General features: G+C 34.1%; 1 protein-coding gene across 1 annotated transcript in view; it reads left to right on the top strand.

Annotated features, from left to right (window-relative positions):
• The window catches only part of LOC140449084 (uncharacterized), a 58,686-nt gene that overhangs the window by 42,115 nt on the left and 1,778 nt on the right, over positions 1-14,793 (top strand). The window contains exons 5-6 of the mRNA XM_072542227.1: positions 1,605-2,384; positions 6,152-7,111. Of these exons, the coding sequence (XP_072398328.1) occupies positions 1,605-2,384; positions 6,152-7,111 (1,740 nt within the window). The remainder of the gene's footprint in view (positions 1-1,604; positions 2,385-6,151; positions 7,112-14,793) is intronic.

Raw genomic sequence — 14,793 nt, 5'->3', positions numbered from 1 at the left:
TAAATTAACAGTATTTATGTATGGTTGCATTTTTCTAACATCTTCCACGTTCCAGTAGAGATCAATAAATGGGCATCACCGAGACATAGGTACCCATATGTCATCGTACATTTATTTATAAATATATACCATACATCATACCTCATTTATGGGCCGTACCGATTTACTCGCGAATTCCAATCATAAGTCGCGGATCCAGTTATACATTTATACTACCCCCTGAAAAATTTCTGGCTGGCGTGTGTCTAGTACACACGAAACTCGTCAGATCAACGTGAGTCTGCGAGCCAGCTAAGATATTATCAAGACGTCTAAACGGAACAATCGAGCGTAGGCGCAAAATTTCGAGCCAATGCTTTTTAAATGCATTCATTTTTTTCGACTCCTAAAAAAACTAATAAGTATTTTTGAAAAATTTAAACGCAGAATGAAAGAATACATTATTACTGAGGGCCGAAAGTCCCTGAAAACTTCTATAATGTTTATTTTAATAAGTTACAGGGGTGAAAAAAAAAGAGAAAATTTAGTGTGATTTTTAATTTCAACTATCTCATTCAAAAAAACTTTTTCTTTATTCTAAGGGACTTTCGGCCCTCGGTAATAATGTAGTCTTTCATTCTGCGTTTAAATTTTTCAAAAATATTTGTTAGTTTTCTCAGGATTCGAAAAAAATGATTGCATTTAAAAAGCATTGGCCCGAAATTTTGATTCACCTGCAGTGATCATTCGTTTCGTGTAATGTAGAGTATTAAATATTCAAAATGTACTCCGGTGTCATACTGGTACGAACCTGCTCTATAGTAAAACTTCCGATGGGGCATTATTGGACGAAAACATTATTAATGGGGCAAACATGGTCAGAAGTAGCCTATTTTTTTGCGCATGCTTCTTTTTCTTTATTTTTTAATGAAAAAGGATAGTCAACATCCAAAGATCTGTTTTAGTAGGAATAAATATAAAAAAGACCGCAAATGCGCTGAAGCGACGATATTAAAAGAACTGCAGGACCAATGTGGAATCAGCAATTCGGCAATCCGAATAGAGAGAAGGGCGAAAAAAAAAAAACGATATAAAATTGCATTTATGTCATCACCATCAACAGCTATTGGATTCCATCGTCGCATGTAAGCCTCCCTTAGGTGTGTCCATTCATTTCTGTTCTTGGTTTTTGCATTCATTCATGATAAGCCACTCGCTTGATGTCATCATTCCATCTGGTTGGATGTCTGTCTCTTCTCCTGTACAAGTAATTAAAACAAAATGTGTTTTTTCGAATAGTGTTCGAATATTCATGCATATAATGTGATATACGCGACGTTGACGCATTCCGCTAATTTTCTTGACACGCAAGAAAAAAAATGACAACACTCCACTATCCCTCTTACTTCTTGTTAAATGGAAATCTGTTTTTGTTTTATAAAATTAATGAATTGATTACCATAAATTTATTAACAGTTCTCTTATTAACTGATAATTAAAAAAAAATTATTTAATTTTAAAACAAAATACAATTGATAATGGCTGGTGTTGGGATTGGGTAATATTAATATATATACATATATAACCACTTACATAAAAAAATGAAAAATCTGTTTTAATTCTAGGAGACCTTTTTACCCAAATGGCAGAAAGTCCCCTTCTGAATTTGAGGTAGAACTTATGGGGATGGGGAGCGTATTACCATATTTAAAAGATAACAAACTAGGCTGTGAAATTTTAGGACTTCCCTTTAAAGGAAATCAAACTGTCTTCTACGTAATTATGCCATTTGAGTCAAGCGTTCAAAAACTTAAAGAGTTCGAAAATCGAATTACAGAAGCAGACTTGGAGTCTTTGGCAGAGCGGACAGTTTATCAAAAAGTATCGGTAAGCCTTCCCAAGATGACACTTGAAAGCACTTTGAACATTAAATCTGTTTTGAGTAAATTAAATGTACATAGTTTATTTAATCCTGAATCGGCCAACTTGGGACTTATCTCACCTGGTGTGGAAAGGACGAGAGGAATTCCATTTAGAAACTTTGCAGAAGACGAATTTTTAATAAATTCTCTAACCCCGTCCTCAAGTAACCCCAATGATATAATCATTGTTAATAAATCTGGCCACCCTATAAATTGTTCGAGTATTTTCGACAACACCAATAACATTACAACTTGTGAAAAGATAGCGGGAGACTACAAAGGTGAGCACAAAAGAATTAAAAGGAAAATTTCGAATTATGGAGATACTATCGATAGCTTGAGACATCTTATCAATCAGCAGTCAGGAGATAACAATTACCAAAATCCAGGTTTATATGCCAGTCGTGTAATTCACAAGATTTTCCTAAGTGTTACGGAAGAAGGTACTGAAGCAGCGGCCACAACCATCATTGCTCTACCTAAGTCTTTCTCAAGAATTACTTTCAGAGTTGATGTCCCTTTCATATTTTTTATGAGACATGAAGAAACGAAAACTATATTGTTTTGGGGATCAGTTGAAAGGCCAACTCCTTATTTTAATAAAGGTTCTTAATATCACTTTATATTAAATAAATTATAAAAAAAACTATCGGTATTATTATTTCAACACCAGCTGTTTCATCTTTTCATCAACAACACAGTGATATGACTGCATGCGATCAGTGCACATTCAAGAAAAAATTTTGAATTTTAGTCCAGAGGTACTTTGAATGTATTTCTGCATTTTCAAGATTACAAAGAAGCATTCAGAATTGCCAGATGAAAAAATACATGTGATTAGAAAAAAATCCACGCTTCAAGCAGCTTAAATACAACAAACTCAATTATGGTGCAGTTTCGTTGCGTAAATTTTAAAAGGACTCATTTTAACGCCACTGGTTAAATAAATCGTAGAAATTCAACAGTGTCCCGTAGAAATATGTGAATAACCGATAACGCTAGCTAACATTTAGAAGTAAATAACGCTATTGACCGAATGCCGAACATCCGATCGTTTCGCGGGTCGGGAAAGTTTGGTAACTCGATGCGAAAATACGTAATTTCGCGAAACTCACCATAAATGAGGTTTGCTCAACTATTCAATGAGGAAATGGGTGTAAAAAACATCCATAAGAAACAAGTACTTGTTAATCAAACTAATCAATTAATGAAAAAAAAATCGTAGCCACGGTTATTCAGCTAGATGTTAATACGTCAGTCAGACATCAGTTATTTTACAGACCCTACTAGAATTGAAGTTTTGATAATGATCAGTTAAGCGGATATTTGTCGAAATAAGATGGGCTTCCGATGTCCAACTTTCATACCAGACAGCATTTGGGGGTCTTCCGGGTGGTCTGTTGGTAGCCGGTTTTTCTTCTTTTGCAAATCTATTATCACCCATCTATTAACGTGGTATCTCCATGCTCTTTTTCTGACTCTAGACCATTTTGCAACATCTTGGAAGTTACACAGGGTTTTGATTTCGCTGTTCCTCACTCTATCCGTGTTTTGTCAGTAATTGTTTTTATGACCTTCATTTCTCTCGTTCTTAGTAGTTTCTTAGTAGTGGTTATTTCTGCTTGTATTTCTGTGGCATATGATGTAATAGGTCTTACACAGGTTTTTTAAATGTGTTTTGCTTTCGATGGTCATATATTTGTTTCTTCATATTACATCCCGGAGAAATCCTGATATTCTAGCCCCTTTTATCGCTTGTGTTTGCATTTCTTCTTTTAGATTTCTGTTGCTTGTGATATTAGCGTCTAGATATTTGAAGGACATTTGCTTTATACTTTTATTATAAATTGTTAACTTACATCTTCTGAGTTTTCTTACTGTCTTAAACTGCGTTGCCTGGAGAGAGATACTCATATTACATACAGGTTTGAAATAGTAGCAAAATGAAAACTTGACTCCTATAAAACGAAGGTTACCCATAAATTAACAAAAAAAAAGATAAAGACAGTGGATTGGTGTTTTCCGAGGTATTAATGAAGAGACTGCTAGAGGAACGCTAGCACAGGTAACTCATTAGAAATACTTGAGCTATTGGATTAACAACTAGCTCGATCCTGAACAAGACGGAATAAATTTCTCAGAATATCGAATGAAGAAGTTATACAACGATTAATAAAGAGGCAACTCATATCAATGACGAAACAAGAAAAACTAGTTACCAGAAATATATTACATCCCTAATTAATAAGGGTGGAATAGAAGGAAGATGCGGTATTGAAAGAAAAGAACTGTCCTGGATGAGAAACATCAGCCAGTGGACCTGGCTACACTTCAAAGAACTTATACGAGCAGCAACTGATGGGAAATTTTGCCTGAGTACTCGATAACCACTAATAAGAAGACAATATCCGCAAGCTATGGCCCGCTAATGAACAAGCTGGACGAAAATGAGATATTTGTGATCAATCTGGTAATATTTACTAATAAATGCTTGTTCATTAATTTAATAAACCCCTTACGTATTTCTCTAGTTATTTTCATGTCAAATAAGAAAATTCTTTTATTTCTGAGTTCAAACTTACACCAGTTATAATGCGCAGTGCAGAAAACGCTTTATATTAAGACTTTCTGCAGTGGAATTCCTTACATCCCCAAAGATGCTATGTTTTTTTCATTTAAACTACAAATAATGTATGGAATAATGATGAAATACAAAAATATACATGCCAATGTCTTTAACATAAATCATCTGCATAAAGCTGCGAATGAATTAATTGCCTTGTCCATTCAAATATTGATACATTACACTATACAGTGGGTATCGAAAGTAACACATAAAATTTAGAATTTTATTCTTGATAGTGTTTGAAAAAAACAAAAACAGGTCTATTTTTATTTTTAAATTGATTTTTTTTGTTGCATATCTTATTTTTCTGTTATATGTTTGTCGAAGTGATGACGTCATCGATGGTTTCTAAATAGAAAACCCTATATTTATTCGAAATTTACTCGGAAGAGGTCCCACCGCAAAAAAAACTTTATCGTGTTTTTGACGAAGCAACATTTTGTTTAAATGGAACCGTTAATAAACATAATACGCTTTTGGAGTCTGGAAAAATTTCAAGATGGTCATACAAGTGCACAAAAAAGTTAAGGTTTGAGTTGGAATTGTTGGAAATAGGAAAGTAAGCCCATATTTTTTCGATGGCAATTTGAATTACGCTTTGAATATGACTGCCTTAGCAATCATATTTCCAAATCGATAGATAGATAGATAGAAAAGAGTTCATTGAAATGGTCACCTCTTTCTTCGGATTTATCTCCCTTAGACTTTTGGTTGTGGATTTAAAAGAAAATATCTGTCAGAACGTCACTGATGGGTTCAACATCGAATTGACCATTGATAGAATAAATAAATAAGACTTACGCTGTACTTTATTTTATAAAACAAATAATGGTACCGGAGAGACACATGTTCTACAAATGTAAAGAGCTGATAAATTCAATGTGTGGCCTGTTGTGTTGAAATGGTGTGCTACTGCACAAAATGTTTTCCATTTTGTAATCACTTTGTGCTACGTTATTCTTTGTTTTAACCACTACGATGTTTGCCCTATATACTGCCAACCACATTCGAGAATAATCTGTAACTGGATATACTGTTATATTTGGCTTAATTCCACTCAGCAGCTTAATTATATTGTTAGCTAAGAAATTTACGTAGGGTAACATTTTGTAAATAACGGGTTCTGTTAGTCTGTTATTATATTATCCGTCATTTAAGTCTGAGTTGTAGATTAGTTGCTTGAGAATTTTACAGGATAGCCGTTATTCAAAAATATGTTGCAAACTGTTTTCAAATTATTTTGTATATCATTGCTAATGTGCAAAATTCTGTTCTTCATCGCAATAATAGTGTTATTTTAGACTTTTTGAGTGCTGGGAGAAATAATTTATAAATTTTCCGGAGTCAGTTGGTTTTTGATACCAATCCAGAATGATCTTATTCTCTGATGTTCTTATTATTATAATGCAAAAAAAATATGTGTATACGCAAAAAAATTACAATTTGAAAATAAAAATCTACCTGTTTTGTGTTTTTTCCAAACTTTATCAAGAACACAATTATGAATTTTATTCGTTACTTTAGGGATACACTGTATAACAGATCATGAGCTTTGTAATAATTTGCTAAAAATTAATCAATAATAATCCTATATTAATTTAAAAGATAATTTTTTTTATTCTAGGAGACGTTTTTACCCAAATGGAAGGAAGTCTCCTTCTGAGTTTGAAGTGGAATTGATGTCAAATGCAGGCGAATTCCCTTACTTGAAAGATAACAGATTAGGTTGTGAAATTTTGGGACTCCCCTACAAGGGAAATAAAACTGTCTTCTACGTAATTATGCCGTTTGAGTCAAGCGTTCAGAAGCTTAAAGAGTTCCAAAATCGAATTACAGAAGCAGACTTGGAGAATTTGGCAGATAGAACAGTTTATAGAAAAGCTCTAGTAAGTTTTCCCAAAATGACGGTGGAAAGTACTTTAGACGTGAACCCTATTTTGAATAAATTAAACGTAAGGAGTTTATTTAATCCTGAATCGGCAGAGTTGGGGCTTATCTCACCTACCACTGCAAATATGAGAAAGACGCCGTTGAGACGAGTTCCAGCTCAAATAAATCCTCCAACACCGTTCCAAACTAATCCCAATAATGTAATTATTTTTAATAGATCTGGTCATCCAGTAAACTGTTCGAATATTTTTGGTAATTCCAATAATGTTACCTGCAAAGACACTGTAGAAGATACCAAAGGCGACCACCAAGTGACCAACAAAACATTAGGAGATAAAATAGGTCGTAGAGTGGCAAGGAATATATCGAACAAAAAAACTAAAAGAACAGTAATTACGAAATCTGGTGAGACTATTGATAATTTGAGACATCTTATCGACCAACAGTCAGCATATAACAATTATCAAAATCCTGGTTTATATGTAGATCAAATAATTCACAAGATTTTCCTACAGGTTACGGAAGAAGGCACTGAAGCAGCAGCCACAACAACCGTTCTTCTAATTAAGAGTTACTCAAGTATTGGTTTTAGAGTTGATGTTCCTTTCATATTTTTTATGAGACATGAAGAAACGAAAACTATATTGTTTTGGGGATCAGTCGAACGACCAACCCCTTATTTTAATTCCGGTTCTTAAAATAATATGCTTTTAATCAGATCTAATTATAGAATAGTTTTTGATACTAAATAAATTACAAAAAAACTATGAGGTTATTATTATTTCAGTGTCTAACTTCTTTTTGACGGTAATGATAAAAAATGCTAATCAGGTAATAAATCGTAAGCATTTACGGTTCACGTAAGTTATTAATTTACTATTATATACAGGGTGTGCCAAACCTCTGGCTTTCTTTTGTTACGGCCAAAATATGGAGTATATAAAATTTTTTTACATATATTATATAGGGCTAGTCAGAATAACAGAATGAACCAAAATTGTGTTTTTCAAATGGAACACCCTATATATAAGTCTGTATTTTGTAGAAAATAGTACAATAGTACTATTGCAAAGGAGGCAAAGAAACTATGGGTTTGGGAATTAAGAATCTCGGAACTTGAAAATACGTCTTCAAGGGCGAACGTTTGATCATTATGGTTCGAGGAACCATGGGAAAATCAGGTACCATGATGATATGGATTTTGTCAACTATAAAAGGTGGTTAGAAGAAAAAATCGTTGTTAAGTAACCTATCTGCCAACAGTGTCATCGTGATGGACAATGCACTCAACAAAGAGTAAATTGATAGAATGTCTAAAAGCTAGTTCCTGTCAACATGATCAGACCAGACCTAAATGTTAATATAAAATTATATAAAAACAAAATATGTAAAATTTGTTATTGATTTAATCATAAGCAATAGCGGAAAGGACGTATTAAGGCTCCACCATATCATCCAGATTTAAACCCGATAGAACGTGTTTGGGCAGCACTGAAAAATTATGATGGAACACGAAATGTAGATTTCACTTATAATTTTGTTAAAAAAAAAATGTCGAATGACATCTTTGAAATATTTTCCGTAGAAGAGTGGAAAAAAAATTGTAGACAAAGTGAAAATTATTGATGATGATTTCATTTTAAAGGGACATCATTTGACGCTACCATATATTCATGTATATGAATTTAGTCAACTCGTTAAACAGTCATTATTTTGCAAAACAATGATTAATGTAAACATTTTTGTTCATACAAAGAAATCAGTCAATATGTATAGGAACGGTGGCCACCCTGTACTTTAAGCCACAAACGAATTCTGCATCCCTCTTCTGGTTTGCGCGCAGCTCACGTCTATTGCTGTCTTGGACGTACAGTAGTGTTCAATGAGCAGTAAAATGTCGTTCATTACTGTTACAAATATATTGTCAACGTGTGCCAATATGACAGGAGTTAGTGAATTTAGTGTCTGAAGACCCAAACGGGGAGATACCTTTGGCAGAAAAAAATAGGCATCTATACTCGTTTTCATCGTTCTTGGCGTGTGCCTGAAATAAGCTACTACGGAATTTTTAATATTCGTCTCTCTCTCTGATCCACAGATGCGTAATTTAATTGTGCGAGTCACGTTCGTCATGGTAAAGTGCGATGAGAAGGAAATGAAGAGACCACTCACGTCTCCCAGTATTGTAGCAATAACACCGATGCGTTTGGCCGATACGGTGTCGGTGATAAGTTCGGCCTCTTTACGAATACAGATAGCTGGCAGTGACGTGTTTTTTTTTTTAACATGTTACCCTGATCTGTGCAGGTTTGAAGTAGCTGATGAAATAGTTTTTATAAGTAAACAGTTTTTAATTAATTAATAGTTTGAGCTCTTACTGTGTGGAATTCCATGACATAAAATAATACTCTCGACACCTTAAAAATTCCAGTTTATTATAAATTAACTCTCTCTCTTCCGATACCCATTGCAATAATGACTTGTGGCATTGTTCTTGAATGAGCTGGCTAATAGGTTTATAATTGTAGCAATTACCATTGATATTTTATGTTGTTTTAGTCGATTTTAGTCAGTCATTGTTGGAATTTGTTCCAAACAGTTTTACTTATTATTTTTTGTTGTGAATAACTAATTGTTCTATTTAATAAAAAAAATGCCGGGAAAAACGATAACAGGAGAAATGCGACAATGTGTAGTTCATTTATTGGAGTATTTTAAAAAAGAAAAAGAAAACAACGGACCTTTGCTTTCGTTATCATAGGTACATGAACGAGTAGCGGACGCTTTGAAAATCAGTCTTCGCACAGTGAGAAGAATAAAGAGTGAATACAAGACAGGGGCAGCTCTTACTACACCAGGAGAGTCACGTAATGTACAAAAAAAAGACTAATGATGTCAGCGATACTATAAAAGGAGAGATTAGAAATGTACTGTATGGCATGAAAGCAAAAGGAGAACACGTTACAATTAAAGTTCTAAATATACAATTAAGAAACAAGCATCTCTATGACGGTTCTGATACAAGTTTGTGGCGTCTTATGAAAAATTGTGGGTTTTCATACAAACTAGAAAATAGTAGACGAGTGCTATGTGAGAAACCATGTATTGTCTCCAAACGACTGTATTTTTTGAGGCATTATATGAGAAATTTTTTAAGTCCAAGCCCACTTCAGTTCGTTTTTTTAGATGAAACATGGATATTCCTAAAAGGGGCATATAAACGTACTTGGCAAGATGACTGTGAAAAGCATCAGAAAAGGACACGAAAATACAGGTAAACGCTTTGTTGTTTTACATGCCGGAAGTAGGCAAGGATTTGTTAAAGATGCTGGATTACTGTTTTCTACGAAATCGAAGAGTGCAGACTATCATGATTCTATGGATAAAGAGTCTAGTAAAAAGTGGGTCTCCGAAAAGCTGATACCAATGTTGGAGGAACCATCTCTAATTATTATGGATAATGCCTCATACCATAGCTCTTTAATAGAAAAGTTACCGAATGCCAGTTGGAAAAAATCGGACTTACAAGAATGGTTACGAGCGAAAAAAATAATTTTTGACGACGATTCGGACAAGACAGAGCTATTGAGTCTTTGTCGCCAGAATAAACCACAAAATACCAGGTACGTTATAGACGAGCTACTCCAAGAACATGGGCATCAGGTTTTGAGATTGCCTCCATATCACTGTCAATATAATCCGATTGAGTTGGTCTGGGGCATTTCTAAACAATACTATGATCGTCATATTGGAGAACATGGAGGTGGAGATGAATCAGTGAAAAAAGTTTGGGGCGATGCATTAGCTGAGGCAACACCTGCAGTGTGGGTGAGTTGTGTTAACCATACTGAAAAATTAATTCAGGACGACTGGGCAAAAATGGTCACATATGATGAAAATGAAAGTAGGATTATCATCGATTTGGCAGAAGATTCTAATGATGAAGACAGTCCCAGTGAAGACGCTGACTGATTAGCTAATTAATCAAGGTCAGTACGTTGTAACAGTTCAGAATTCGCTACAGTGCTTAAAACTTAAAAAATCTGTATAATTTTTTAATTAAAGTGGGTTAAATAATTAACACTTTTTGGGTATATTTTAAAATCCTTTTAAAATGTACTTTTCGTTATATCCTGTCCTATTGTACTGCAAGCTAGAAAAATACTTCTTCGCAATTTATACGTATATTCCGTTATTAGAAATTTAATGAAAAATAATTTATAATTTTCTTTTAAACTATTATTTCGTTTGACATGCTACATTTTGCTCCGCCACTGGAGGAAGTAAACGAATCGAGCTTAGACAAGGAAAGACAGATGAAACAACTTATTGCAAGTGTTTTTACACGCACACGCCAAGAACGATGAAAACGATTATACCTGCTTTGAAATTAGAATTTAAGTATTTACTTGATGACTGTTTGATAAATTTAGGTTGTCACAACAACACTTTCAATAGGTCACATTACCTACACGGATATTTACACAATGTAAAAAATCAGTTGCTGAAAAAATTTGAAATAAAGAATGGATTCGATACAAAAGACGCATCTTAAAATCATATGAATATAATAGCCAATGAATCAAAATAACTGTTCATGATATACGAAGATGACATGAAATGTTCTGTAGAATCTGTATAAACTACGAACTCTATGAGCTAATAAATCACGTCGATATTATAAATATTGTTCTGAAGCTATTTTCTTGTGGCATTTTTATTTAGTTACTATTTTATTGGGAATAAGCAAATTCCTCGGCAGAATGCAGTTGGATTTGGTTACCCATATTAAAAGAGGAAGTTAATAAAAGGAAAATACCAATATTAGTAAGTCAGTAACATATCGAGGATACATCATTTATGTTTTTTGAACAATAAACATATAAAATCAGAATTTGGTGTTTATTCAGAGTAAAATAAATGTAAGACCAAATACTTACCATGTCGGGATAGTATTATGAGGTTTTTTTCTCATGACTTACTATGGAATCACTAACAGGAGAATTTTACTGTCATCATGGTATGTGGTTGTTTTTGTAAAGAGAAATTACATGCTATGATTTTTTTTCTGACGGATATTCTCAAGTTAAAGTTGATTTCATGTAATCGAATGAACTATTTTACAATAAAGTCGTCCCAGGAACGCAATTCAGCAATATTGTCAATATCATTTTAAAGTCAGATAAAATTAAATTATTAGAAGAATTTTTCACCAAGTAACAAAAAACAAAATTTGTTTAATTTATTAATGTTATTTTGAGAACGATTTCCGCAGTAGAAATTGATACGTCAATAAACTTTGTTCTATTTTAACTTTCAATTGTGGCTTATTCCCAATAAAATAGTATCTAACATTATAAATTTTATTATCATCCTTTAGATCAGACTTATGTATAGATTGGCCAATAAGACAAACGGAAGAAATATTACCGAATGAAAATCCACAGAAAATAGACCACCAGTAGAGTGTCGTAAATGATTTCAAGATTATGAGAATCCGGAACTGTAAGAGAGAACAAATTTTGTTAAAAACGCTACACAGAAGGTTGTAGAACTAGTGGAAAACGAAGAAAAATTTTAAAAATCTAATAACGAACAAAATATCTTAACTATAGTGATTTTAACTGGTTGATAAAACAACCGTCACAACACCAGTACTTCTTATTACTTAAAATTACTGCTAAAAAAACATAAAATAAAAAAGCTATTTTAATATTTCGATACTTAACAGAACTCGTCGAGGAACGATGGAATTTTAATGATGAGTCTCACAAAAAGCTAACATGTAATCATTCATAATTCAGAGAAAATATTAACGTCAAGTTGCTCGTCAATATAGTATCGACCCTAGAACTAAATTCATATTTATCAAATATTGCGTACCCAGAAGCTAAGAGAAGTGATAGAAGCATTAAGTTTTGTGTAGTAATGGCGAAGTAAAACGAAAAGGTATAGCAAATGCAGAAAATCTGATCTTAGATAACGAATAAAACAGTTTGGTTTCAATGAAACCAAGCAGTACCTCTTAATTTATGTATAAGTGGATGATATAAAGATGCACCATTAAGTAGCCACCTAAATCACCAGACCTCACTGTTTTCCTTTCCTGTTCACTTTTTTAGTTCTTTCTGAGAATTAACTTTTAAGCAGAAAGTATATACACTACACCCAGATACTATTCATCATCATCATCATCAACCGGTATACGTCCACTGCTGTCTTGTGCGGCTTGCATCCAGTGATGCTAACACGCTTCATTTCGTCAGTCCATCTAGTTGGTGGGCGTCCTCTGCTCCGTATTGCTTCTTGTCTTGGTCTCAACTCTCAAATACGTTTTGTCCATCGGTTGTCTGATAATGCGATTTTTTCGATGGCGTTGTTGTTTTTGTTCTACGTCGTATTTCTTCGTTTGGGAATGGGTCTCTCAGAGAGATACCCAACATCTTTAGCTCCATAACCCTCTGAGTCACGCGAATCTTATTCACTAACTTTTTTGTGAGTGTTAATGTTTCCGCTCCATAAGTGAGTACAGGTAACACACATTGGTCAAAGGTTTTCCTTTTGACGCATATGGGTAGATCCGATTTAAATATATAGTTTAATTAACCAAACGCTGCTCAGGCTAATCCTATGCGACATGGGAGCTGCATGTCTGGTTACCGAATTTCATGTCCTAAGTACTTATACGATGTAGTCTGCACAATATCTCTTCCATCAACAGCAATATTTTGATTTAGCACCAGATTCATTATTATTTCGTCTTGTTCACATTAATCTTTAGTCCGACCTCCAATGAAGCGTGATATACACTTCCCCAATTAACGCACCACTTTGAAATATTCAAATATTTTATTAGCGTTAATAAAAATTTCCATTGTAATGTTATATTTTGCAAGCCCCTTGTATATGCTATTCATAAACTCTATATTTATTGACTGTGTTTTATCGCTTTAGTTTTTTTTACAACAAACAAAAATTAGCAAAAATGTACTAATTCTATAAAAATATACTAATTTCCAACTGTTCACGAATTTTATTCGGCTACTGTTTAATTGTAGATTATTGTTAATTGTGCTTATTATGGAGCGTCAGTCACGTAATTTAACCCGAGATGAATGTGCCCAAGCAGTGATACTGTCGGAAGGAGGTTGGAGTTACCGAAGAATTGCTCGTCGGTTTAATGTGTCCCACACATCCGTCTCGCTGGTGTTAGAAAGATTCCTCGAAACAGAGGATCATACTTGCAGACCAGGACAAGGACGAAACCAGGTAACTACCCCTATTCAAGATCGATTTTTAAGAATTTCTGCTCTTCGACAACAACACATCGAAGTCTACAAATTCAGCTTCGAAACGTGCATGCTATACAAATTAGTACTGAAACTGTTCCCAGTCACTTAGGGAATACAACTTAACACCTAGGATTGCCGGCCGAGGTCCTGTATTAACTGCAGAGCATCGAAGTGGGAGACTACATTTTGCTAGAGAACACGTTAATTGGTTAGAGGCTGACTGGGAACGAGTGCTATTTACTAATGAATCCCGATTTTGTTTGTACAATAACAACAGACGTGTTCGTGTATTGCGACGACCCAACGAACGATATGCTCAGTGTAACTTCTCACACACCACATTTTTTGGTGGAGAATCCGTTATGGTGTGGGGTGGTATTTCTTTGACCGCACGTACGGACCTAGTGGTCATACAAAATGGAACTGTTACAGCTGAAAGATACATATTGGAGATCCTGGAGCAACATGTAGTACCATTCGCTCCTTATATCGGTGAAAATTTCTTACTAATGCAAGACCTCACGCTACACAGATCGTCAGAGATTATCTAGAAGAGGTAGAAATTAACACTATGGAATGGCCAGCACATAGTCCGGATTTAAAGCCGATTGAAAATCTGTGGGATATCCTTGGTAGGCGATTAAGAGCGACACCGATCCAACCAAACAACTTACAGAAACTGGGAGAAAGGCTGATCCAGATTTGGAGAGAACTAGACCAAAATGAAATACGCCAATTAATTTTAAGTATGGGCCAACGATGTGAGGCTGTTATACGTAGTAGAGGTGGAAACACTCGTTATTAAGACTTTTTTCATATTTTAGTTTACTTTTCTTATCATTATTTTTTTAGAATTTTCCGTTTTATTTTTTTTTCTCCTGTACTTCAACATTTTCTGATGATTAGACAAATTGTTATAATTACTAATAAAATGTAGAATAAATCAAGTGAAGTTTTATTTTTTATTCTTTGCCTGTTTACGAATAAAATTGATTTATTGAAGTGGTCCGTTAATTTCTTGGAGGAATGTAATTTTTCAAACATTATTATTGCATCATCCATACGATCGGCTATCTGCAAATCT

Source organism: Diabrotica undecimpunctata, chromosome 8 (assembly GCF_040954645.1).
Source record: "Diabrotica undecimpunctata isolate CICGRU chromosome 8, icDiaUnde3, whole genome shotgun sequence".
Taxonomy (NCBI): Eukaryota; Metazoa; Arthropoda; class Insecta; order Coleoptera; family Chrysomelidae; genus Diabrotica; species Diabrotica undecimpunctata.
This window is presented reverse-complemented; position numbering and strand designations above follow the sequence as displayed.